Below are 27,616 nucleotides of genomic sequence, written 5' to 3' on the forward strand. Positions count from 1 at the left end.
TTTAAGGTGCACAAACAAAAACCCCCAACATTTTTTCTTTCTTTACTTTTGATGGATATTCTGTTATTAAGCTAATAATTTGGCAAACTGACAGATACTGCCAACCTAGCCAGATGTTTTCTGATTTATTCCAGTCTTCTGATTTTGAGATGTGAAAAAGAAATTTGCACACTTACAGAAAAAGTGCATAGGATAACAGCTGCATGTCCCTCAAAAAATGGAAAGATATGGGATTTAAGGCCTTTCCAGAACTCAGTTGTTAAGGAAAAAAAAGCCCATTAAGTGTTCTGAATGCTCTTGATACACAGTGAAGTAGCCACTGAAATAACAGAGCTGAACTCTACTGCTATGTCATGGAATCTGCTTATGTTGATGGTAGACAGGGAAAGAATAAAAAGGTTTTAAAGAACAATCTAAAATACCACAAAAGGGCAATAATTGGCAGTGGGTATTTTTTTCCTTCTTAATCCTGACAACAGAAAAAACAATCTTACTTCTAGATGTAAGTGCCTGACATTGTGACTAAGACACAACTATGGCAAACAAAGAAGGAATGTTGAAAAAGTGAATTCTCAAATATGGTCAAGTAACTAGAGGCAACAATAATTTAAAAAGGACAAATTTTATCACAGAGAAATTGTTAGATGGGAAAGGAAGCCAGTTAGGAACAAGCCAAGAAGCTCATTTTAACTGTTATTGTAAATTCTGTCTTTGCCACTCTCAAATTTGTTAGACATTCAAAATACAAAATTTAGACAGAAACCAAAAATCTGTAATTTTTACTGCTATTAAAGTAAAATTTCAGCTCCCCATCCCTCCTCCCACCCCCAGTATCATCCTCATTTAATCAGTATTTTCAACTTTTATTGTGCTGTATTCTGAACACAAAATCCTGAAGTAACAATGGAGATGCTCCAAATAATTATTTTTTAGGAGCATTGAATTTTTTGATGTGGTTGAAAAGGATTCTTGGGTGAATCAGGAATCCCATGATAGAATCATTCTTCAAATTAGATTAAAATAAATATGTCAAATAAATATGCATTCTTGCTATTTAAATAGTAATATATGAATTTACTGGTCTCTGTTTCCTTTAGCTTGGCCTTACTAAGACTGAATCAACTACAATTATTATACTACCCATTTTCTAATGCAATCTTGTTCAAATCACAAAACTTCTCATGTTACCTCAATATGACCATAATATTACCACAGACATCATAGATACAGACCAATAAAATAGTTTTTTTGCCTCTGTGACATATTGTAATGGAATGACAGTAACAGAATCTCACAGTATTATGCAGCCATCCTTAGCTACACAGAGAGATGGTACTTTTCCCCCTAGGTGTTATTACTTTGTTATTGTCACCATATGTTATGTACAAAAAAAAAGAGCAGATGGAACGTTTATTTTTTAATAAAGATAGGTACAGGAATCCTGGTCCACCTCCAGATTGTAGCTAAAAGCTGTTGTTCTAAAGGTTGTGAATCTATATCTGACAAAATTATTAGAAGCAAATGTCCAATTAGAAATGTATAATGATAGTTTCTCTATAGACATAATTAAATAAGTATATATCATTGACATAGTTTAGTTTCACTCACTCTTTCTGCATTTTATCAAAATAAAAAGTAAAATAAACTATTGAAAGAGATGCTATCAACAGACAAACGATGTCTCGTTTTAAGCAAAGTAACACTGCATTAAATCATTCTCAAAAAAGAGATCAAGGCAACCTGAAGGAATCTTTCATAGTTGTACTTTTTTGTTGGGACAGAGTTGACTGCCTCCATAGCAGCTCCTACAATGCTGTATTTTGAACTACTGGACAAAACAGAGTTGTAACATTAGCTGCTTCAGCTATTGCTGAGCAGTACCTGCACAAAACCCCAGCCTTTTCTGCTTCTCGTGTTGCCTTGACAGCGAGGGGACTGGGGATGGGCAAGAGGCTGTGAGAGAGCATGGCTGGGACAGCTGAACCCAGCTGGACAAAGAGATATCCCATACCATGTCATGCTCAGCATATAAAGCTGGAGGAAGAAGGTAGGGAGGGCATTCAGAATAGGAAAACTACATAGCAAAAATCTGTTTTTTTCACTATTTACCTTTCTCAGGTAGACATACTGTCCTAGTGTTCAGCAGCATCTAACAGATATCCTACTTAGCAAATGAGTACACCAAATTAAAATTTCCAAGTCAGCTCTATTGAGTATGCTGTGCACAGATGATAGGAGCACATTCAGGACAGGCAATATATTTTTCTCATGTCAGATTTCCTGTGTGTGGTCAAACCAACAGTGCAGAGTACTGCAGCACAATTTCTGCTTTTCCCAAAACCAGGGCACGACTGCGCAAGTCTCATGAAGCTGATATGCATAATGGACCTGCCCTGGATCCTCCCATTTTCAGTTAGGAAATTTTGTAATCAATTCAAGATTTGTATTTTAAACAAGACCACTGCCAAACATCTATTAACAAGACCTCTGAATGTCACTTGAATATAATTTCTGCGGGTGGGGAAGAGAAGAGATATGAACACCTTAACATAAAACATCAGTATTGTTTTTTGCTTGCTTGTTTTTTTATTGTAGCATTGTACTACATCTTGAGATGGGTACAATCACACTGACAAAACCATTAGTTTTGCCAGTTACAGTCCTTCATATGTCATCATATATATCTAATGCATACATTAATCCAGATCAGTTTACCAATTCCACACAGCTGCTGTATATTTAATACATATGGAAAAGTTAAAAGCGACATTCCCATCCAGATTATCTTATTGGTTTGCGTAAGCAATTTCGTACAGTTGTCCTAAATACACATTAGCACATTATATTAGCACAACATATTAATATATTCATACTTAATGATTTTTTTAACATATTAAACTTTTTTGTCCCACTGATTATTGGAGTTTTTTGTGAACAACAGATCTTTGCAAAACAGATGTTGTAAAAACATGGAAATGCTACCTGGCACAAAGGGTTAAAAAACCACCCCAAAATGGTATAATTTTTATATATTCCTAGAAGAAATTGAGTTAGTACAGTGTGGTGGAAAGAATTCACAATAAGCAATTTACAGAGCATATCCAAAGCCAGGGTAATATTTCTATCTTAGCACTATTCTTTTCCCAGATCATCCAGAAGGTAACTTTAATATCTGTGCTATGAGAACTGTAAGGCATTTTTGACAGGTCTCCCGAGCAATTTACCCAAGGACTATTCTAAAGCAGCATAATTTTCCTGTCAACATTTGTTGGTATCATATGGGGGAGTTTTTTGCAGCAGGCTGGGGCAAAAGGTAAGAGGACACAATACAGAGAAAAAGTAAAAAAGTTTAAAGATTAAACTATTGCAGCATTCCTCTTGTCTTGTGAGGACAATGCATAGAAAGATAGCACCGTATCATAATTTTTTTTATTTAGTATGCATGCTTTCCATCATTTCCCATATGTTTCTCACCAAAAAATTCCTTTTTGCCCAAACTAATAAGGCCTATTTTTCCCCTTCTCAGTAGGACTTGTTCAATTAAACATTCAAATTCTGCTCAACCATTTCCTACCCTGCTAAGGACATGCTTTCTACCATATATACAAATAGGAATCAATAAATCAATGATGTTGAGAGGCAAAAATTAAAGGTAGATCTGCTTAAAAATACGGGTGGGTTTTTTTTGTAAAATAATTTAAATATTAAGGACTCCAAATAAGAAATAGACTATACAACTACATAATTTCAACAACAAAAAATTTGAGTGAAAGGTTATATTTGCCTTGGGATATATTAGAAAAGGCCACCATATCACGGGTGACATTTCCAAATATCAATTTAGCTGATCTTATGAAACAGCTCCTCTTCCTCTGGAGCCAAACTCAACAAATACTCCAGTGCAAGTTCCTTAGCCCAGCAGCACTGTTTAAAAATAAGAAAATACAAATTCAAATATTTTGTCCACAGTTCAAAGGTAGATAGGAAATACTGCGGCCTACTTGCTGGACTCTATCAGCCTGGTTTTACTAGTCCAAATCCACAGCTCAGTAGTTTATACACAGACCACTCATTTAATTTAAGATACTGAATATCTTAATATATAATAATTATTGTGTTGAAGGAAAAATACATCCAGTAGGTAAGAGATCACAACAGGTAGACAAGTGATTGCATAGTATCTATTTTAATGTTCCTAAATAGCCTCTGTAAAGACTTCTGATTCTGTTACTGTGCTGATTTACTGCTTGAAGATGTAAGAAAGTTGAACTAACACCAATGTGCTGTGTTTTGGAATATGCCATGACCTGGATGGTTCACAATTTTCCTATGATTCTCCACCAGTACAAAATAGTCTTGTTTCTATTGCTACCATTAGTATTTATAAAACCAAACTATATTTTTCTGTACTGGTCTCTACTGCAACCAGAGTAATTTAATAGCTTCATTAATGACAAAGATGAAGGAATTGAGTTCACCCTCAGCAAATTTGCAGATGACAACAAGCTGAGCAGTGCAGTTAACCCACCTGAAGGACGAGACGCCACCAGAGGAAGTTTTACAAGCTCAAGAAGTGGGACAATGCAAATCTCATGACATTTAACAAGACTAAGTGTGAAGTGTTGCACCTGGGTCAGGGTAACCCCAGTATCAACACAGGCTGTGGGATGAACAGATTGAGAACAGCCCTGTGAGAAGGACTCGGGGCTGCTGCTGGGTAAGAGGCTGGACATGACCCGGCAATGTGCTCCTGCATCCCAGGAAGCCAAATGTGCTACATCCAAAGCAGCATGGCCAGCAGGGAGATGGAGGGGATTCTGCCCCTCTGCTCTCCTCTGCTCTGCTCTGGTGAGATCCCTCAGGAGTGCTGCATCCAGCTCTGGGGTCCTCAACATGAGAAAGACATTGAGCTGTTGGAGTGAGTCCAGAGGAGGCCACCAAGTTGATTAGAGGAAAGGAGCTCCTCTCCTATGAAGAAAAGCTGAGAGAATCGTGTTTGTTTAACCTGGGAAAGAGAAGGCTTTGGGATAACCTAATTGCAGCCTTCCAGTACCTGAAGGGAGCCTACAAGAAAGATGGAGAGGGGCTTTGTGTAAGGATGTGTAGTGACAGGACAGGAGGGAATGGCTTCAGGGTGAAAGAGGGTAGGTTTAGATTAGATATTATGATAATTCTTCACTCTGGTGGTGATGAGGCAGTGGAACAGGTTGCCCAGAGAAGCTGTGCAGGTCACATCCCTGGAAGTGTTCAAAATCAGGATGGATGGAACTCTAAAAAAACTGGTCTATTGGAAATTGTCCCTGACCATGGCAGTGGAGTTGGAAACAAGTTGTCTTTAAGGTCCCTTTGACATAAACCATCCTATGATTATCTGATTATATTATTCCATATATGCTACTTGGGAGTATGTAACATAGCTATATTTTTTAAACTGCTTTGTCATTCATATCAATGTTTTAGGATAAAAAAATTCTAAATTTTGTTCCCTCCTTGTCTCACCCCTCTTCAGAAAACTTTTTTTTTACCTTCTATGCAGAAACAATTCAAACCCACAGGAAGCTTATTTAAAATAAAATGTACATTTACAACACATCAGCTAACAACTCTTTCATTTTCATAAAACAGCCTAAAGTGGAATGTGCTTTCAATCCAAACATGTTTACAATCATTTTTAAAGCTGTATAATTTTAAAGCATAATTCCATTTTCTTCTTCTTGGTTCAAAGCAAGAATCCCCAAATAAGTAAAAATTTTTACTGTGTCTAGTTTTGTATGACTATTTATGTATTTAAACATTTAACAATTTAGAGAACACAAAGAACAAGTGAAGTCTTGGCTTACAAAATTGAACACCAATATTTTTTAAAACTCCATTTTAAATATTATATTGTTTAAATTATAGATATTATGTTTTGGTTTTTTTCATCAATTGGTTCGATTTTATTTTTTCAATATGTGAACATATGTTTATAATGGACAAAACACAAATGCATAGTATAAATATACCAACTCAGAAAATTATAAAAAATTATATAGAACACATTTTGTTATTCCAAAGTACTGTATGCAAGTTAGGGAATCACGTCCAGTATTTAGAGAAAAATCTTGTTTTCTTTACAAAGAAAAAACAGAGGGATTTTATTCCATATGAGGAATAAAAATAATTTGAAACTATTTCTAGACATTTCTCCTCATAAACTCCAGTTTTCACAACTTCTCCTTGATTGGCATTTGACCTTCAGCATTCCAAAGTGTAAAACTTCTGCTTCATGCACATGATCCTGATTGGTTCCTATGAAATTTAATATAGGCTTATCCTGAAGCATTTGATTTAACATTTCTGTGTGAGTTGCATCCACTGTTCAGTGAAATTAACTTATCTGCATTTAGAAGCTAGAAACCACCACACACTCTGAAAGGTCTTGAAAACCTCTTGTGATTTGTCATCGTGTATTTAGGTCACTAGTAATAAATTCTTTATAAAAAAAATAGAGGCTAAATTGCATTACCTGAAACATTTCAGAAAAATAAGCACTTGGAGGAAAATATTTTTTTTCTTGGATAAGAACTAACTAATATATTGGAAAAATTACTAGAAATCCAGAAAATATATTTTCCAACCCTTTGTTACCTAATCACTTAGTAACAGAAGTAGTGCCCTGACACCATTGTAGTCACAATGGTGTCAGGTCACATAACTTCTTTAACATTTCTCTATTCCTATTTCAGAGGATGCATACATTCATCAAAAAAATCCCATAAACATTCAAAGCTTTTTATTATCTTCACTATCCTTCATCTTTTAGTATGAACACCACAATTTTTTTTACGTTATTGAAGCTTTTATTACATCTTGATGGAAACAAGTGGAACAGTTTATAAGTTTCAAGATTTTTGTGGAGCACTGTGAAAACAGAAAAGAGTAGAATGAAATCCAGCTTTGTTGGGAAATAAAAAATTTTAAATTGTCTCATTATTTTTCTCTAGGATCTCATGTTCTTTCTCTTTATAGGACATTGTCCTAGAATTTTTGAATTTATGGAGTCAGTATTTTCTAAATCATAAAGATTATTCTTGTCTATAAAATGAAATATTTTATTTATTAGACTTAAGAAGTCCCAGTAAGGTCAATGAAAATAAAGTTTACTCTCAGCACAACCATCAGTTTCTGAAACAAACAGAAACATCAATAGCTTTCTTCACCTAATCAATGCAGACAGATTGATTTTTCAGAAGGCAGACTATTATGTATGTCTGAGTACCATGACCTTTCAGATTTTACCAACAATATTCTTCATGTAAATTGATCTGCCTTATACCATGGGAGTCAGGGATGCAGAACTGCCAAAAGCATTCACTTTCACTTAGTTAGCTGGAAATATTACTTATGAAAAAGCACCTTCTTCAATCATGGTGTGCCGTGTGATGAGTTGTAAATGTCTAAGACAATTCAAAACTGCAGATACCTTTACACCTAGTAATCATAAAACCACAAGAGTGTGAATGTAGAGTAATTGATTTAAACTTATCAGTTCTAGGCCATTAGACTTGGTAAAAGGTATTTCCACTCAACTATAGAGGAGCTCATTACAGTCATTTCCATTTGAAGGTCAGCCATCACCAGTGTTGACCTTCAACATGACATAAAAGTTATTAATTGATTCGTTTACCAGAACAATGAACAACCACAAAACAATAACAAAAAAAACAAATCAGGCCAAAAAAAAACAACCCCAAAAACAAACCACCAAAACAAATCAAACGAAAAAGCCCATCCACAAATAAACTCACAAAACCAAAAAAAAAAAAAAAAAAAAAAAAAAACAAGCTCACATTTAATCAATCTGAACAGAAGAAATTTATTATTTTGGTGAATTCGGCTGGGCTGAAACTATCACTGTTCCACAGTTTCACAACATCTTAGCCAAGTTCTAATTCAGATAGTCATTTGATACTAAAGGATGGACAGAGGAACTCCAAGGGCAGAGGCTGGGCTGCCTGGGCTTTGGGCCAATTTAGAGGCAGTATAGCTGAGGGCATGCCCCTGCTCCCCTTTTAGAAAGGACCTTAAATAAAGCTTGGACAAAATGCTCTGCTGGAAACCAAAAGTAAGTGCTGCTCAGCTCCTGACTCTGTTTCCCTTAGGGAATGGGTGCCCCTCTACATATTGGGGTAGAGGTTAACATACTGGTTTTGATGCTGACACCGAAATTACAGTAGTGCAACAGAAGAGGAATTCTGGATTCTAAATACTTACAGCCATTACAACACCAGCAAAAAAAAAAGCAGTCTCCACAGACTAATCACTTGCAAAATTACAAGGACCTCTTGAAAACTCTAGGTCAGAAAAATTTTTTCTAGGATAACAATTTTAAGGGTTTCTACAACCTGATTAAGCATGGTGTAAAACAGTCTATTAAATATCTGGCACTAAAGAAATTGCATCTTCCAACATGGTTACAATTCATTTGTATTACACATTTGGTAATGTGAAAATAAATATCTTTGGTAAGATGTGTGGCTGAGAGTAAGGATTTATTATGTTATCTAAGAATTCCTGCAAAATGACTTCATGATTGATATTTCTGCTTGTAGATAATAGATAAAATAATGTTGGAGACTATTTATTTTCCTTTGCAAATATGTTATATGTCAACATAACTTGAGAATGTCTTGAAATTGTTTTTTAACATATTCACTTTGCAACCATAAGTAGACAATGATACTAGAAATATTAGATGTTATTCCCTTACAAAAAAAAAAACCAAAGGAAATTCTTTCACAATGTTTTTGCAATAAGAAGTGCAGTTTTAGACTACAGCAAAAGAACATCTTTGGCATCATGAAGTACAAATAAAATACTGGTCAAATCATATTTAAAAAAAAAAAAAAAAAAAAAAAAGGAATTTGCCTTTAGGTAGAGAAATAACTTTGGTTATCTTATATAAACTATTATTTTCCTTGATCACAAATTTTCTGGAACAGAGAAAAGCTAAGACACCAGTATTCCTAAACTGAGAAAAGGAAAACATATGGGAAGAGATGAGGTCAGACAAGAGATGTTCAAATCCACAGACAAGTATTTATGCTGTTAGGGCACTACCTGTCTTCATTGAATCTTGACAAAATTACTTTAAATAATAACAAAATAAAAGCTGTTATTTCTGTTCTCTTCCTTGGCACAGGACTAAGTTTTTATTAAATTCTCAAGCATCAAAGTACTGTGATTTATTTTTTTAAATAAGGCATAATGAAGAAATACTAGACTATTTCCACTATTTCCAATTAGATTTAGATTACTCTTTCCCTATAGTTATAGAGTCATAGAATGGTTTGGGTTGGGAGGAACCTTAAACATCATGTGATTCCAAACCCCTGCCATAGACAGAGCCATCCTTCACTAGACTAGGTGTCCCAGAGCCCCATCCAACCTGGCCTTGAACATTTCTGGGGATTGGGCAAACACAATTTCTCTGGGCAGCCTGTTCCATGCCTTAACACCTTCATAATAAAGAATTTCTTCCTAATATCTAATCCAAACCTACTCTCTTCCAGTTTGAAGCCATTCCACTCTTGTGTGTCACTATGCATCCTTGTAGAAAGTCCTTTCCCGTCTCCCTTGTAGGCCCACCTTAGATACAGGAAGGCTGCAAGCAGGCACCCCTGAGCCCACTGTTTTCCAGCTCTGAACAAACTCTGTTCTCTCAGCCATGCCTCGTAGAAGAGGAGCTCCATCCCTCTGATCATTGTGTCCTGGACTTGCTCCAACAGCTCAATGTCTTTCTCATGTTGAGGACCCCAGAGCTGGATGCAGCACTCCAGAGGGATCTCACCAGAGCAGAGCAGAGCAGAGCAGAGCAGAGCAGAGCAGAGCAGAGCAGAGGGGCAGAGTCCTCTCCCTTGTTGTGCTGGCCATGCTGCTTTGGATGTAGCCCAGGACACATTTGGCTTCCGGGAATGCAGGAGCACATTGCTGGGTCATGTCCAGCCTCTTGCCCAGCAGCAGCCCCAAGTCCTTCTCACGGGGCTGTTCTCAATCTGTTCATCCCACAGCCTGTGTTGATACTGGGGTTACCCTGACCCAGGTGCAGCACTTCACACTTAGTCTTGTTAAATGTCATGAGATTTGCATTGTCCCACTTCTTGAGCTGGATATACTGGGATAAATAAGTAAAAGAGGAAGAGAGGAGGAGAAAGAGGTAGGGAAGAATGTAAAGGAAAGAAAGAAGGAATAAGAAACATTATGATGGTTTACATAGAGACATATCATTACACAAACTTGGCTAAAAGGGTTAGAAATTGAGAACAGATCAGGGACAGCTGAGCCATGATCATAATGAACACAATAACCCAAGATAGCTGTTCTGAAAGCAATGGGCTATGGATAGCACAGCAAGGCAAAGCACAAGATATTCCAAACATCTACTGCTGACTGTTTAAAGAACTGAAACTTCGAAATGTCAAAAATGTTCAAATCCATGAGCATACATTTTTGAGACAGATACTGCTGAGGAACAATTCCTTTTGTTCTTTTTCCAAGACTGTTAAAAGACATCCCAAATTGAAGGCTGAATTAGCCTCTCCTTATGTTTTAATTTTTTTTTTAATTTTTCCTAAAAAGTATTTTGAATCACAGAATATCCTGAGTTAGAAGGCCCCCACAAAGATAAGTCCAACTCCCTTTCTTGTAACAAGTGAATTTGAAAGTCTGCTACTTCAAAGAAGCTAGAATTTAATCAGAGGAAGTATTTTAAAATATTCAGTAATTGTAGCAAGTACCTTGCCAACTGAGACAAGCTTTCAGATATTTCACACAGGGCCAAAATTTTTGTGTAACTGAAAAGATTAATCACTGATTAATCAGATTTGACAGGCTGGATTCAAAGGAATGAAACTTGAACAGAACATTGGCACACTTGGATGCACATTTTCCCCTTTACCAAATGACAACTTAATCATGAGACAAAAGAAAAAGAAAAAAAACAAGTAAAAATCCTGACCTTCTATCAACAGCAATAATGTTAAGAAAATATTTTAGGAATTAACAAAGTGGGGGGAAAAAGAGAATTAAAGATTGGAATTTTATCTTATTACAGATTTTGGGAACAATTTGAAAACATATTCAAGTCTGACAATAGAGAAGAAGAAAATTAATTCAATTTCACATACATATATTCTGTGGTAGGGTTTACTGTGGTTATTTCATAAGGGAACTACATAAAATATTATATCACGTGAATAGTGTAATTATCTTTTTACAAGGGAGAAAAATAGAGCTTAAAATCTGGAAGTACTTCTATAAAGATAACTAAGAGAAGCCAAATAGGATAGGAGGAACAACTTGCAGAAATTATAAAAAATATTATTAATCCTTTTTCTAACAAATCAATGGCAAGAAACTTCATAGTCTATTGACAATTACCTAAACAATATAAAAAATTAAGGAAACAAGAAAGCTACTTGAGTTTCCTCTGTATTCACATGGGAGAAGAATGGACATAAATAATTCTGTTCCCATATTTTATACATATATATATATATATGGGTTACACCAGAGGATTTATCTCAAACTGAACATTGTCATAAATCAAGGAGACAAAATGGGTAGTTTAAAATTCCCGGGATGAGATATCAGACATTAAAGAATTCAAAAAGCCTAGGAAACAGCTAACACAAGGACGATTTTTAAAATGCTTCAAGATGGTATAAAAAAGCCCAGAAAGAACTGATATTGACATTCTTGGTTACAAATAAGGTGAGGCATGGGCAAATATGATTTATTGAGGAAGAATCAAAACAATTTTTAATCAAAAAATCTTAGGGCTTACTAACTTATGCCAGTTTTCTGAATGAGTCAATAAACTGACTCTGCTAGATCAGAGGTCTTGGCAGGCCTTCAAGTGGCATTTCACGAAGATCTTCCACAATGATTCTTAGAGAAACTTAGCTGACATAAAAAATGGCCCTTACATACAGGAATACCTAGTTACTAAATTAGGAAAAAATAAGTGAGAAGGGAAAGAAGAGAGGAATAATTGAGCAGTTTCCATGATGTTGGAAGATCATATCAGTGATGGTGTGAAGAAAAAGGGAACTGAATTAATTTTCTGTTTCAGTATCATGAAAATGTAAAAGTAGATGTAAAGAAAACAGTGTAAATATTTTACTAATGTGCAGCTAAATTTACAATTTTTCATGGCAGGGCATAGTGAATGTTAAAATTAACATGTGCTCCAAAATAATTTATAAAAATTACCAAAAAAATTCAGTAAGAAGCATTAGAGTTGAAAAACACTGATCTCATTCTGGAAACTTCTAAGACATGAGTTGCTAAGAGCCCATGACAGTTCTCTGAGACAGTATTCCTGTGCTGCTCTTAGTAAGTATTCTGTACATACCCATTTTTGGTCAATGTCAGAAATGGGATAGAGGGCTAGATGAACTTTTATTCTGATGGCCTGCAAATACTCTCACGCTACTCTGCAAAAATAAATTGTAAAAAAGGTGACTGGCTTTTCTAAAGCAAGCTTTCCCTACTGACTGGAAAAAACAAGGAGGAAGGTGGTGCAATAGAGTTGGGAAACTACATACTAAATATGTATTCTTAAGTGAAATAAAAATATTGTTCTAAAAAGAAAGAATTAATATAGAATAGCTAATTACACACATGCATCAAAAAACTTATAGCTTTCCTGGTTTCCATCATCACGATAAAATGTATAATTAAAAATACTTGTAAGAGCTTTGAAAAATGTATCATTACAATTTACAGGCCCATTCAAAAAGTTGGAAAATGGATGATAAAATAATAAAATTAAATGAAAAATTTGAAGCATATTAATGCTCTTAAAATTACACCACTAGTCAGATGCAAATGAGAGATTAATTTTTAAATCTGTTCTTGAACTTTCAGCTTTTCTTGTCAAGAATTCTGAATTTAATATCTTTGAAACTGGAAACAAATTGACAAGAAAAGTACAGTACTGAGTGTTGATCCATAACAGTTTGTAATCCAGTAATTTTTTCCTGTCTTTTATTAAATATAAGCATAATTTGCTAGAGGAAACATATCTGTAAAGCTCTATTTTTCTTAGTTTTAGCTCTACAATTTAGACAATTTTCTAAGGAATTGAAATGAGCATTTCACCAGAAAGTAATTAGAAAACAAATATATAATAACAACAGTACTCCATGTTGTAATTCTGACAAAATATATTGTGTTCTAAAAATCCATTTAGGAAGCAAATTGTGCAGCCTGTACTGTTTTATCATTGCAACAACCAGCCCCAGTGGTTTTTGTTGAAACCAATCTGTTTCTCCACTGGATGAACAGTGCTAGATGAATATCAAAGGGTTTAACAATATTACCATAATTACATCTCTTCTCGAGTTTTGTCCTGATGAAGAGTAAAAACTAAATAGAACTCAGTCCAAGAGATCCATGACACAAAACCAGGAATGAAACACGTGGCAATTAATATAACCCCTAAGTATTTAAATTCCTCTCTTATCACCCAGGCAAATCATAAAACTCCTCCTCTGTAGTGTGGTGCCTTCTCAAAACGCATCTGTCACTCCCCAGGCATTCAGAGAACATGCTTTCTACACACTCTCTGAATGTGCTCACTGTTGACAAGGAAGGAGTTTGCAACTCCTTCCGCATTTGGCCCTACTCACACCCCTAATTCAGCACAGCAGAAGTTGGTGAACAGAGGAGAGCAGCAAAAATTAACATAAACATGACAAAACATAAACACAGGAGTCAAGATTTTTCCTGCTCCTGTGGCCCTGAATCCACATGTGGCATTAGGCCATTCCAAAAACTTCAATGCTTCAGACATATCCACTCTCTCAGTGCTTAGAGCAAGGACTGTCAATACCTGAAGCAGAACTTCCCATATGGTTTCCTTTAGAAAGAATTAATGTGCATAAAATCACTCAGAATTAAAGCAATACCAATTCAAGCAGGGATGATGAAAGAATTTCCCTTAAAGCCACATTATGTCTTTTAACCAAAATGTAAAGGTGTGTTTATGCAGCTGCAGCAGTTTTCATCTTATCTTGCTCCATTTATTTTTCTTGACTACTTCTTAAATTTGATTTTTCAACTGAATTTGCAAAAGCTGTTTTAATTAATAACTTGTGATACATTTTTGTGCAGCTCAGAGTAATAAGGCTGTCTCTCATCAAAAGTGTGCTTCTGTAGTGGTCTATCCTTCATTAAAAAATAAATCTGAAGTGAGTACAGTTGTGTTATAAATCTTCTTTAGAGATGTGCAGAGATAGAGGATTTTTATTTTGGATTTTTTCTTAATTTGATTTTTCTAGATCTTAAAAAAAAGGGAATATTTGAACTTTGATTTCTTGCTCAACTAAAAAGATAGATTTAGGGAGCAACAATTTAGTCTTATAGCCTTTACTAGTTTTGTTTTGTTTTTTTAGTTAAAGTAAGGAAGAATGTCATTCACATTGTTCCTATTCCTACACCAAAACTTTGTATCCATAAAAATTAGAGTTTCACAGTGATATGGTTAGGAAGACTTCATGGCTACGGGAGATGAATTATTTTCTGCATATAAGGAAACCATCATTAAATACGTCATATAATTAGGGAGAATCTAGGAAGTACCCCTTTCACTTCTAAGGGAGGAAAGGAAAGGGTCTAAGGGAAAGGAGACAGTGGATAATGTTCCTATATTTTAAAAATACAAGGAAAATCCACCTCAATGAAGTTGCATCATTAAAAGTAACTTTTGCCTGTGAAATGTGAGGAACACACCCACCTTTGACACTATGATGGGATGACCTTGACTGAATTCCAGATTTCCACCCAGCTGCTCTCTCACACCTTTCCTCTACAGGACAGGAGTGGAAAGGAAGAGAGAAGGTTTCATGGATTGAGATAAATTTACCTCACAAAAATAGACTTGAATAGGGGAAAATTAAATATATTACCCGTTAAAAACAAGACAAAAGACAAAGACAAAACTAAAATAATCTTCCTTCCTTCTAACCCTTCCTCTCAGGCTCAACATCACTTCTTCAGTCATTTTCTCCACTACCTCTTCTGTCTATGCACAGGAGGAGAATGTCAGGATGCATTCCTCTCTCTGCTTCTCCTTCCTCCTCACGTGTTCCCCTGTATCAGAGTGAGGGGTGTCAGTCCCACGGGATACAATCCTTCACAAACTGCTCAAGCGTGGCTTCTTCCTGCAGGCTGCAGTTCTTCAAGGACTGGTTGAGGATGGGAGTTTTCCACACAGTAAGACAAAATTTTAAGAACAGACTGTTCCAGAGTGGGTCCCCCAGCGTCTGGGATTCCTGCCAGAAGCCTGCTCCTGCATGTGCTCTCACAGCCTGCACTTTCCTTCAGAGCACAGGGTCCAGCAGAGGATCATGCATGGGCAGTAAGATGTCCATTTGCTCCACCATGGACCTCCATGGGCTGCAGGGGCACCGCTGCTGCACCTTGGTCTGCACCATGGGCTGCAGGAGAATCCATCCTCTGGCTCCCAGAGAACTCCTTCCCTTCCTGCTTCACTGACCTTGGTGTCTGCAGGGTTGTATCTCTCACATTGGCACAACTTTGGCCAGTGAGTTTCCTTTGGAGCCACTTGGAGCTGCTTGTGTCTGGGATGGGGGAGCTTTTTCTGCTAAGAACATTATAACCTTATCATACTACAGATAGAAATCAAACTTAAAATAAAAATTATTTCATGCATCCACAAGCTCCACAGTTCAATATTCAGGTCCACTGAATATTCCATTAATTTAACGTGTCTACAAAGGAGTAGACAGGTTCCATCTAAATTGAATTAGGCTGGAATCCTTGAAACAGGAACTCTTTTTTTTTTTTTTTCTTAACACCTGTTTTGCATTTAATGGCAGCAGCAAGGTTAAAAAACATGCCAACTAAACTCTGCAAACCACTGCTTCTCCACATATGGCTGACCAGGTCTCCAATGCTGTGACTGACTTGGAGATGAACTCGTTGAAAGAGTAATTTTCGTCCTAAGACTGTTTCCATGTTTTTTCGTGCTGCGAAGGGCTCATTTTCTCATTAAGGATTTGCCACAACACTTTAATCCTGTTGCTTTTTAGTTTTACTCATGCTGTCAATGGGTATTTGGTGATGCAGAAGACCTTTTGGTGGTCACAGAAGTTTTTGGAGGTACCACTTGCTCTCTGCAGCCAGAGGCCAGGAGCCCTGGACACAGTTAGAAGAATGCTTAGGATACTGTTGCAGACTCTGGCAAGGAGATTTGGCTGAAAACGCTGCTGAAGACTACAAGAGAGTTCAGCCTTGGAGGGTGATGCAGGGCATGGTTCGCAGCCTAAAATGGAGAAACACATCACGTGCTCAATTCACAGCTCTGGAGGGAAAATGCTCCCATCAAGGTCTTGCTGTGTCCCTCAGAGGCTGGGGCAGGCAGGGGCAATATCCTTGCCTGTAGGTGGGTCAAGAAGTTCTGTTGTTAAGCTGAAAGAAGGGACCAACAAGAACCTTGTGAAATTTAGCAGTGATGAAGTCCTACACCTGGGAAGGAAGAGTCCCTTGCAAAGGCATGGCGATGCTTTTTCCAAAGCAGCTGTTGCTTAGAGACTGGCTAGGCAATCGGTCTGCTGGTGGTGTTGGTCCCTTCTTCTTCACTTGTCTTTTTTTCACCTTCTTTTCCCTTTCTCCCTTCCCAGTTATTAATCAGGCTTTATCTCAATCCACAATTTTTTTTCTCAATTTTGCCCCTCCAATTCTGTCCCCCAAGCCACTGCTGGGGAGTGAATGAGGCCGGGTGGGAGCTTCACTGCCAGCTGGGGTTAAGCCATCACAAACCCACTGCCCAGAGGAGGTCATGCAGACCTGGATGTTTTTGAGACCTCACTAGACAAAACCTTGAATAACTCAATCTGACTTCAGAGCTGGTCTTGCTTTGAGCAGGAGGTAGGACTGAAGATCTCATGAGGTCCATTCCAATCTGACTTGTCCTGTGATTCCATGTTTTGCAGTTATTGTAAATCAAATATAGGAGTGCTTTACTAATGGAGAGAGCTGATACTAACAGAGAGAGTTGATCACAGATATCTAATAATTGTCTATGCAACTAACTGTTTTTTAAAACAAAACCAAACACATAAACAAGCCAGCACAGACATACAAGCAAAAGACATTTGAAATATAGTAACATGCCTAAGAAGATGAGCCCCTTTCTGGCCATATCTCCAACCTCAAGTTACTTGCATTACAAATAAATCAAGAAAATACTGATGTGATATGGTATGATGTGATATGTATATGTTATCATAAAATAAATAGTAGTAAAGAAAAGCTAAAACCCATTGTATGTTATGTAATATATGCTAAAAATGTAGGCTTATATGCATGAGCTTCCATTTGCTATTACTCAGTCATGATGGAAACAGAAAAATCTTATGATTACATTTAACAGCAGACATCAAGTATAAAATCTCTCTCTCAGACTTTCCCAAGAGAAATTATCTAGTTACTAAACCCTAAATCTAGTTACTTAGAATGTCATTATTCAACAGCAAATGCACATAAATTAGATTAAATTATTTGTTATTCAGGCAAATAAAAAATAGTTACTGTTTCTCACTACACAACTCATAGCATCGGATATGTACATCTAGTGATTGATTGGTGGGTTTGGGGACCTTTTTGTTTTCTCTTTTTTGAACTTTTAGAGTCTCAATGAAAGTGTGAGTCTTCTGGATTACTATTTAGTTATCAGCATAGAGAACTATAAAATAAAGGAAATATGTTCAGCTAAGGGTCTTTGAATAAATTATCAAGTCATTTTCAGCAGGACAATAAATGAACAGATCTTTGGAGGCACAAAAAAATAAGGAATGGGCACTTCTTTCAGTTCTCCCTCTACTAAGAAGAGATTTGATGTTCAACAAGACAGGGAAATGATTTGTCTCACAGTTATTTTTTTGCTTTGACCTTCATCAGAACTCTGTAGCTTGCAAAGCTCACTTAATCTCTTCTGTTCCTCCCAGTCTTCGCTTTTGCTTCCTAGTCTTGTTATACTTGTCATTTCTCCCTGCACCTTTTAAAAATGAACAGAAAATATTTTCTGTTTTTGTACCCTACAGAAATTCTAAGCCACTGAGGTCCAATTGCTCAAGTCTGGGATGCAGTAAGGGCTGCTTTGTCTTGTATAATCCTTGCTTTATGGACACTTTTTGACATTTTGAAATAGTGATTTTGGATGTGAATGCTCCCCAAATAATCCAACTAAGTAGTACTACTAGACTATGTAAAAATAAGCCTATTTTTAACCAAAAGCCTACTTTGTGCATTTTAGTGATCACAACTCAATTTAGGTAGTGTTGCTTTATTTTTTTTTTCATCTCCAGAAGTTCCTGAATTTCTTTTACCTGCATTTTGAGTTTTCTGGTCTCTTCTTCCAAACTTTGTTTTTCTGCTTCCAGTCGCTCTCTCTTTCCCCACTCAGAGGCATTCTCACACTGCATTCTTTCCATCTGGGAAGGTTGAGGGTAGGAGGAAGAATAACCAAAAAAGAAAGAAAAAGAAAGAGGAATAATCTGATTAAAACCCCCTGGTTTTCACTGGGTGAGGCTAATGGCTTCACCTCAGAGTAAGGACAGCACCTTAGAAATCAGCCCAAGGTGTAAGTTTTCCATGTGTTATAAAGTTAAATATTTTAATTTGAAAATAACCAAGACAGTCAATTTCTCATCAAATGTACCTTCAAAAAAGTAAAGCATAGATAGTTTTTTATACAGTAACTGGTAACAAAATCCTATTCTCTTCCTGCTATTTCTGGAAAAATAGTATTAAAATAATAATAAAGTGTTTTAAATAAAACTGAGATTGATTTTGGCTTGACAATGTCAAAGTTTTTTATTTTCTAAAATACAAAAATCAGCATGTTTTTTTTCTGTTTACAATTTAGAAGGATTGCAATAAATGTTTATTAAACTGAAGAAGTTCTAAAGTATGCCTTCAGTACTACATACAGTTATCCTCATAATCAGAGGAAAGATTTTTAAGTTTTCATGTTAATTTCTTTCTTGTGGTCATGATTAATAGTCTTAAGTAAAAGATTATCTTTTATGGCCAATGTTGTAACATTATTTTAGGATCAATTAATGAGTTTTTTCATCAAATCCTTATATAGGACAAATTAAATATATCAACAATAAGACACATTACTAAGTCACATAGAGTAATTATCAAAGAACTGATTTATTCTTCAGAGACAACTACATAGAGGTTTTTGTCAAGGCTGCATTAAATACTTCTCAGACTTCAAATGAAAAAATTGTAAAGTGAATTTATGTTTATAATACAAACCAGGTACCTATCAGGTAATAATGGAAATTTATCAGAAGATTATTATCGACAAGTATTTACTGTTAACAAGTTATTATTAACTGATACTTAACAGGAGATTAACACAGATTAACACAGATTAAAAACTGAAAATAAAAAGTTACAGTTCTTTTGATTGAGGTGAAAAAAAGAAGAGAATTGTGAATATATTAAAAAAGGTCAAAATTTTAAGAGCTTTTTACAATTTTCAGTTCTGTGAGAACTAAAATTGATGGATTGATAAAAATGGTGACTGAAAACATTGTGAGACACTTCTTCATTGAAGAAACAGGATATCTGTGCCAACAAGGCTTTAGAAAGAGCTATAGAGGTGTACTTTTTCAGTTCTATTGGTTACTTTTATTCTAAAACCAATTTCTGGCAAATAATGAAAAGATTTTGAATGTTGAGCAAAGAGAACAAGCTGTTACAGCATAATTCTGATCCTATGAATAGTGACAATGTCATTCTCTAAATCAAATTGCAAACTTGTCTGTTCCCACCTTATTTCTGAGTAAATAAAAACAATTAGTAGAAACCAAAAAAAGTTAAAGAAGCTCATTCAGATTATCAGAAGACAGTAAAAGGGATTGTTCCACTCTGGCCCATATTGGTGTTGCCTTGCCTTGAGCACTGTCTGCAGTTTTGGGCACAGGTCATCAAAGTATTAGAGTGAGTCCAGAGTGATAGACTACAAGTTCTAACTCCAACACACAAGTAAACGCTTGATGCTCACATGTTCCCAATGAAGTTTTTAGAACTTGTCCACTAAATTTCTGTACAATAATTGGAATTTAAGGAATCACATACCCCTATTTAGCAGCAAATATTATTTCTTCCCCATCAAAGTTATGCAAATTGTTTGAATACTTTCTACTGGACTAAAATCACAAGCCCCATATTTTTCCTTAAATAAATATGCAGGCATATTTATTATTACAAGTATCCATTAAAGCTCCAGAACATGAGAAACCCTGTCTTCTTTGCAAAGCCTGAAAGTTCACCTTTTCACAGTGTTGACACTAATCAATACAAATTCATTTTTGTCAAACATCAAATAGAGAGAAATCACAAAACCATACAAGATTGAATTTCATCAAGAAATTAAGCAGAAGATGACTATCACATGAAGATCTGATGTAAAAGATAAATTTATTTACCTATGTCTGTAAAATTTTAATTCATTGCAGCCAAGATATAAGTATGATAAATTTACATATTTAACAGTCCTGATTTCAACTGGGATAGGAGTTCATTTTCTTCCTAGTAGCTGGTACAGTGCTATGTTCTGAATTTACTATGAGAATAACATTGATAACAGAGGGAAATTTTCATTGTTACTGAGAAGTGCTTACACTAAGTCAAGGCATTTTCAGCTTCTTATACTGCTGTGAGCAAGGAGACTCAGGCTGCACAAGAATCTGGGAGCAGACAGCTAACCCAAAGCAGCCACAGGGATATTCCATTCTATGCAATGCTCTTGTGTGAAACTCCAGATTCTGATTTATAAAGAAAAGTGAAAGCTTGAGAAAAAAATTGCAACATGTGAAAAAACCTTGAGATCTTTAATTTTCCCTTAAAATGTGAAAATTTTCTCTCCATAAAATATCTGTGCAGGCTTGCACTGAATTTTACTTTTTAATAGGAAGACCAGAACAATGGTGGAAGCATAGAATGAGGTCAAGGTAGTGTCAATGAAGTGGATAATTGCAAAGGTGAATGGTGGAAATGAAGTACAGAGTACTGACCTTTTGAAACTGGATAATTACATCTTAGAGCTGACCTATACCATTTCATGAATAACATGAAAGGCAGAACCCTGAAAAAACCAGACACAGAAAAAGGAACTCCACCTTGTACAGTTCGTTAGAAGGAAAATCTTAATGCTCTTGTTTAGTTTAAGGCAGTATAACAGTGGTTGAGGTTCCAAAACTTTTATTGAAACAAGATTTTTCTCTTTCCCCTTAGTTAAGAAAAGATAGAGTAGGATGAAGGGCAGCAATTAAGGTGCAATGAATGCAAAAAGAAAGATGATGAAGATGAAATCTAGCAGTCAACACAATTTCAGACAGTAAACAGAAGGAATTCCATGCACCCTTCAGCTTTTTTTTTTTAGTGCAAAGATTTGTTAGCTTTCTACAAAACTTGTAAAAGGTCAGAAAATGTATTTAGAGAACTATGATCTTCAGCTTTTAAAAAGAAGTTTTTAAAATAGAGTTGGACAGAACACAAGCATTATGTTAAAAAAAACCTGTAGTTTTGATCTGATCTTACTTGACAATGATGTCAGAAATAAAAAACTGCCAATCCAATCAGAAATTCTCCCTGTAAAATTTTTATTCTACAAAACTGTCATTTTCTTTATCAAAAGCATGTTCTGTGAAAGATTGTCTACATATCTCAAATAAAAACTGATTTGACTGAGAATAGAAGAGTTTTATTTTTTCTTTTTTACATTTCCAATCTGAATCTTACACAACCACAGCAAATCATTAGCTTCTAGTGCTATCTGTCTTTATAGTCAGAGCCTACAGGCAAGCTGAATGAGGCCTACAGACTTCTGACCCAGAGAGGGAAGAATTCCTGTTTTAGATAGTGACCTCGGGCAGCCTCACTTAAGTACAAATGTAAAACATCTGCTTCAGTTTGTGCAGATAAAAATTAAAATTTAAAATCAATGTGCTTTTTTGTCCTTAAAATGACAATGCAGGGCTTTTTCATATTGCAAAGCAAGATAAATGAACACATATTTTCAGGATTCTTGATATCCTCATTGTATTGTGCATGGAGGTAATTTCCATTCATCTATGCTACAAATTATTCTACAAAATTTAAGCAAAAGGTATATGGCACTGAAAATTTAATAACCCACATGTTGATTATGAATTAAGGACTGTGACACCCTCCTAATAAAGAAATCCTATTGAAATAACCATAAATCTTCATAAAGTCACAAGTGAATTTGATTCTTACAGATTTCTTCCCCATAGTTACTCATAAAACTCAGCACAAGAAGCAAATTTTTCTTTTTTGTGACTCAGACAGGAATACTGTCTCTCAAAAAATGTCATATCCAACAGTCTTTTCAGAGCCAAGAACTCAAAAATTGTTCCGTTTTGCCAACCGTCTTCCAAATTATTGTACATTGATAAGAAATGCAAGGACAGAGAATCTGCCCTTTCACAGTGGTAATTTATGAGATGTCATCTACTTCCAAAGTATGGAATGTGCTTCAGCTGCTAGAAGGAATGGCAAACAGACAGCTTCCTTAAATATGGCATCAAGGTAGATTGGATCAAATGAGTTGAAAGCAAGCTCTGCTTGCTTGTTGAAAGCAAGATCAAGCAAACATCAAGCAGAAGCCTCACATTCCTTCATTGAATTCATGCCATTACAATTTGTAACATAGTTGTATGGGTTCTGAAGATATTTTATCAATAGTTTAAATGAAATGGTATCAAGTGCTTAAAGAGAGTCTCAGCACAATTGGGAGAAAAAACTTCTGTGTTGCAGGATCAGGAAAAAACTCATGCAGCCAGAAGCATCATCAAAGAGTTATACAAGAGAAGAAAATAGTTATGTTGATGAATCTGGTTCTCATAAATTCCAGTTTTAGTTCAGCTGTATCTACAGAACTTGGAAGATACACCATGGTTCCCTTCCACCGCTCACCTCCATTTGAGAAAGTTGTAAGAGGAAGATGCACTTCACGTAGCAGGACAATCATGTGCAACTGGATAGAAAACAATTCCAAGAATATTTGTTACTTGCAAAGTAACCTCTATTTTGTTGGGGTATAGGGGAGGGAGTTTGTTTTCTTTTGTTTTTTGAGATTTCTACAGCTAGAAGTCTGTAAGAACACGAGGAAAATTGCCAAAGCTCCTAAGGTCTTAAAGAAAACTCATCAGATTTCCTGCTTCCAAGACCAGGACTGTTGTATGCAGGTGTGATGTTTGCTGGAAAGCAAAATTATTACTTAACATGTGTGACACTGGGCAGTTTTGCAATATTTCCGGTATGTCTGACATTTTCTAGAATTCTTTTCTTTTTTCACCTGAAACGTGCAATCAAAGACTACTAGAATCCATAGCACTCCTTCCACAGGAAAGGGAAGACAAATGTTTGCTACCATTTTATTTGACAAATGCTTCAATATAGTAAAAAAAAGTTTACTCTGTTTTTTTCCTATTGTATGCAAGTCTGCCAAGAACACCATTTAGTCCATCAGCAACTATACTGAAAGCTTGATAAATGTTATTGTGCCTGACAATATCTTGAGACACCAAGCCCTGCAAGAAATGGAATTTTTAAATGAGTGCTTATATTCACAACAATGCCTAGCACCAGCAGATTTAGTAATCAAATATTTCTTTCTCCTGGTTCTACTCAGATGCTTAAGTCTGCTGCAAGCTGATATCATTGCACTATGCTGACATTAAATGGAAAGTTGCTGATTTACCAGTATTTTTTTTCCTCTCCCCTTGTCTGCACACAGAGAAAACTCTTTTGTGTGTATGACTAGTTTAAAAGAAGTGATTTATGCAGGAATAGAAGTTGTCCATAGGTATATAAAAAGATGTAGGCATGAGACTTTGCAACAATAAATGAAGAGAGGCATAAATAATTTCAAGAATAGGAACATGGTTAGGTGGAGAAAATTACCTTTGATCTTACAGATCTTTCTTTGCATCTGAATCTGGCACTGCTTTCATCAGTTTCTTGTGAGTTCAATTTCATATGGACTGCGTATTATACTAAAGTTAACACCTCCTCTTCAAGAGAATCTACTATTTGTTCAAGGAAAACAAATTTTCTATCAATGTCTACCATAGAAAATTATCCATAATGCCTATCTAAAATTCTACTTTCACCAATTATTTGTAAATAAATGAATACTACTGAGGAACTACCTTTACCTATCTAAACATTTGAAATCAGTAAATACATCATCACTCAATTTCTACTTTAAAATGATGAGGAGTTTTTTGCATTTTGATCTCATTTTAAACAAGAAATACTTACATTTCTCATGTGGAAAAACAAAACAAGATGACTGAACAAATATTGGAAGTTTCTTTCAGTATCACAGAATGGATAAGGTAGGAAAGACCACAGTGGGCCATCTGGGCCAATATCCCTGCTCAAGCAGGGTAATGTTAACTTTCCTCATTGTAATCCCAGTTCATAACAAGATTGAGACTAGAGGAATGTCCAAACAATCAGTGTCTACCAAGCTGTACAGTGTTGCTTATTAAGTCAACATTTTCATGTGTCAAAAACAAATTGAAAATTATATAAGAAAAAATTTAAAACTAGAATGGACTGTTATAATGAAGATATAAAAAAAACATGCTATAAATAAAGAATCTGATATTTATAACATGTAAGGACAATTTTGTCAAGTAGACATTCTTGTAGGCTTGCCAGAAAAGCATGAATATTTGCATGAGTATTAAAAACAAAGAAGAGTGTGATTATTTTTCCGATACATTTTGTGCTGTTCTATTCTCAGAGTTTTACTGATATATAAACCAAATGTTAAACCATTTGTAGGCTGTCTTGGAAACTAAGGGACTTTCACCCATTGTTTAAAAAACAAGCAAATACAAAAATGCTGTTTATTTTTTTTAAAGTCAGGTGATATATTAAATGTGTCCACGTGTCCTGACCAGCCAAATCACTAATGCACATGAAAAATGAGCCATGTACTTTATTATAATCTTACAGAACCAAACTAAAAAATCTGTAGTTCAAAATGCAAACCTCCATACGTATACCCTATCATATCAGTCCATACAAATACCTGTTAGTTTTGTTATGAGTAAAGTGTGTTTCAGCTGAGAGAAACACGGGAAAAAAAGATTCCTTCATTTTTCACTGGAAAATGTACACTTGATGTACTTGATGAGAAGTAATGCATCTTCTACATGCAAATTTAATTAGTGAAAACAGTAAAAATAATAAAAACTAAACATCAACATTATTCTTGATGCAGCTTTGGCTCATATTTGCTAATATAAATATATCAATATTTTACCACCATTTCTGGTTGGGAAGCCCTCATATTGTCCAAAAGATAGCAGGCCATATATTTGCCTACCTCAAAATAAAATATTTGAGTAAGAACCATTCCTCAATTTTTTCAATTATATTGATGTTGACTGAATTTCTAAGTAGCCTAGATAAAATGCCTGTGAGTACATTTGCCAGGTTGAAGTTGAAAATGCTTAAGTCTCATCCTGACTTTCCAGGCATCCTCTCAGAGATCATTGAGGAACTCATGGGAACCCTCTCAGATACTTGTGGTTATCTGCTGCTGCTACATCAGGAACATTGGAGTAACTGTCCCTTCACCACCAGAATCTTGCTTGCTGCATCTTAGACAGAAAAAAAAATGCCCCTGCAAGAAAAATGAAACCTAGATTTCTAAATTAAGAGAAAAGATATGTAATCTGTAATCCTCTCCTCCAGCATTTTGAAAAATTTGCCATAATAAATAGTGCCTGTTTTTTTCTTTTTGTGTATAGCTGGTTTAAGATTATATCTCAGTTGCAAATATTCTATCTATCAAGACACTGGGAATTTTCCAGAATTTCCCTGAAATGCTCCTCTCTTCCCCCATAAGATGAATGCAGTAAGTGAGAGCTATTCACTTGCTGAAAAAAAGATCCAATTAAATTACCAATAATAAATTGTCCATCAAATCATTCTTCCTTTAAAACTTTTACTGTTGGTTAGAAACAAATACTCATATTCTCTTATTTTATATATACCCAAGCCATAGATAATTTCATGCAGACCTTATATCTCTATTATTATATGGGCAACAGTGGAAGGACTTTGTTAGTCTGGGACTAAGACCCTTACCTCTAGCTCACACCACAAAGACCCTCAATACAGACCACTTGGGCGCCCTGGACACCCCAGTTCTAGTCCCATTCCAACAGCACCTCTAAGCATTCTCTTTTGCTCAGCCCTAAGAGAAATTTTTCTCTGTCTGGAGCAAAGAACCTCACCTCCAGAAATTCTGTCAGCATCACTCACAACTTCTCCTGCTCTGTATTTCTCATTTTAGCTACTGTTCAGCTATATTCCCCTCCTACTTCTATGGCTTGCTGTATTTCAAAAGTAATGTGCATGGTGTAAAATGTACCAACATCTACATCAAATGAACTTACTCAGCTGCCCCAAAAAGATGTTTCACTATCTGACTTCAGTAATTTTACTCTACAAAGTTACTAAATGTCCTCTTTCACTATGGTCTTTCAGACTATCCAGTATCAGTTATTTATTTGGACTCCTTTCTAGCCTACTTCATACTAACTACTTCCAAAAGTTTTCTCAGTTTCTGGAAATTGCCTGTAAGTCAAACACTTTTCACTCATTCCTGTACAAACCTGAGAGCAGTTGTCAGAGTAATTCCTGACTGCAGAAACAAAAGTTGAAGAATTGGTTCCAACATAATTCAATTATTATTTACTCATAACTTTATTGTTAGGCATCCTTTCAGTAGCATTTGACTTGAAGGCTATTTTTTTTTAATAATGAAAAAACCTGTCAGATTCAAGTGGTTTCTGTACTTCCCATAATTAGAAACAGAGACTGACTCTAAAGTCATTTGAATGCACTGGACATCTTCTTGCAGCATACCTTCTACTGCAGGCTCTTCAAATTATCTTGTTGTTGTTGTGTTGAGCAAAATATTGGTGCTTAGAGAATCATGACCTTACATAAAAATGGCATGTTCAAGATGCTGTTTGCTGTATTCCTAAATGAAAATGATATTTGAGATGACCAACATGACTAAATTATCAATCTACTTTTCCTTTCTTGACTAGAGATGAACATAGTAATTAGAGTTCTAACCAAGGTTAATCTATACAAACATTATACAGTGGTGTAGGTGATTTTAAAATGTTCTCTAATCTCATTCAGGGAAATAATTCACATTTCAGCTAATCCCTTGGAGAATACTGCTTGAAATTTATAAGGGACACAATGCCAACCAAAACTCTCAAAACTTGACAAGCCATCACTCATGCGGAGAGTGAGAATTCCAATGTACAAACAAATGACTATTTCCTTTTGTTACTATGCACAGTGAAGTCAAATTTCTATTCCAGGGAATAAACAAGCAAAAATTCCCGTATTAACTAATAATCAACTAATCTAATAACTGTAGCTCAAGTCAATTAAAAAAATAAAAGTAAAAGAATGAAAACACACTTAATTGCAGTCCAGACTATAAAAGCTTGCCTTC

The 27,616-nt window shown here is 35.5% G+C and overlaps 1 protein-coding gene across 2 annotated transcripts in view; it reads right to left on the reverse strand.

The window, feature by feature from the left end:
* CCDC102B (coiled-coil domain containing 102B) overlaps positions 1 to 27,616 on the reverse strand; it is a 134,115-nt gene that overhangs the window by 75,152 nt on the left and 31,347 nt on the right. The window contains exons 6-7 of one of the 2 annotated variants that reach the window (XM_030943221.1): positions 18,399 to 18,503; positions 14,783 to 14,854 (exon numbers count right to left, since the gene is read on the reverse strand). In XM_030943221.1, coding sequence (XP_030799081.1) covers positions 14,783 to 14,854; positions 18,399 to 18,503 — 177 coding nt within the window. The remainder of the gene's footprint in view (positions 1 to 14,782; positions 14,855 to 18,398; positions 18,504 to 27,616) is intronic. The other variant, XM_030943222.1, reaches the window with a different exon arrangement.

The sequence above is a fragment of the Camarhynchus parvulus genome, chromosome 2, assembly GCF_901933205.1.
Source record: "Camarhynchus parvulus chromosome 2, STF_HiC, whole genome shotgun sequence".
In the NCBI taxonomy this organism is placed as follows: domain Eukaryota; kingdom Metazoa; phylum Chordata; class Aves; order Passeriformes; family Thraupidae; genus Camarhynchus; species Camarhynchus parvulus.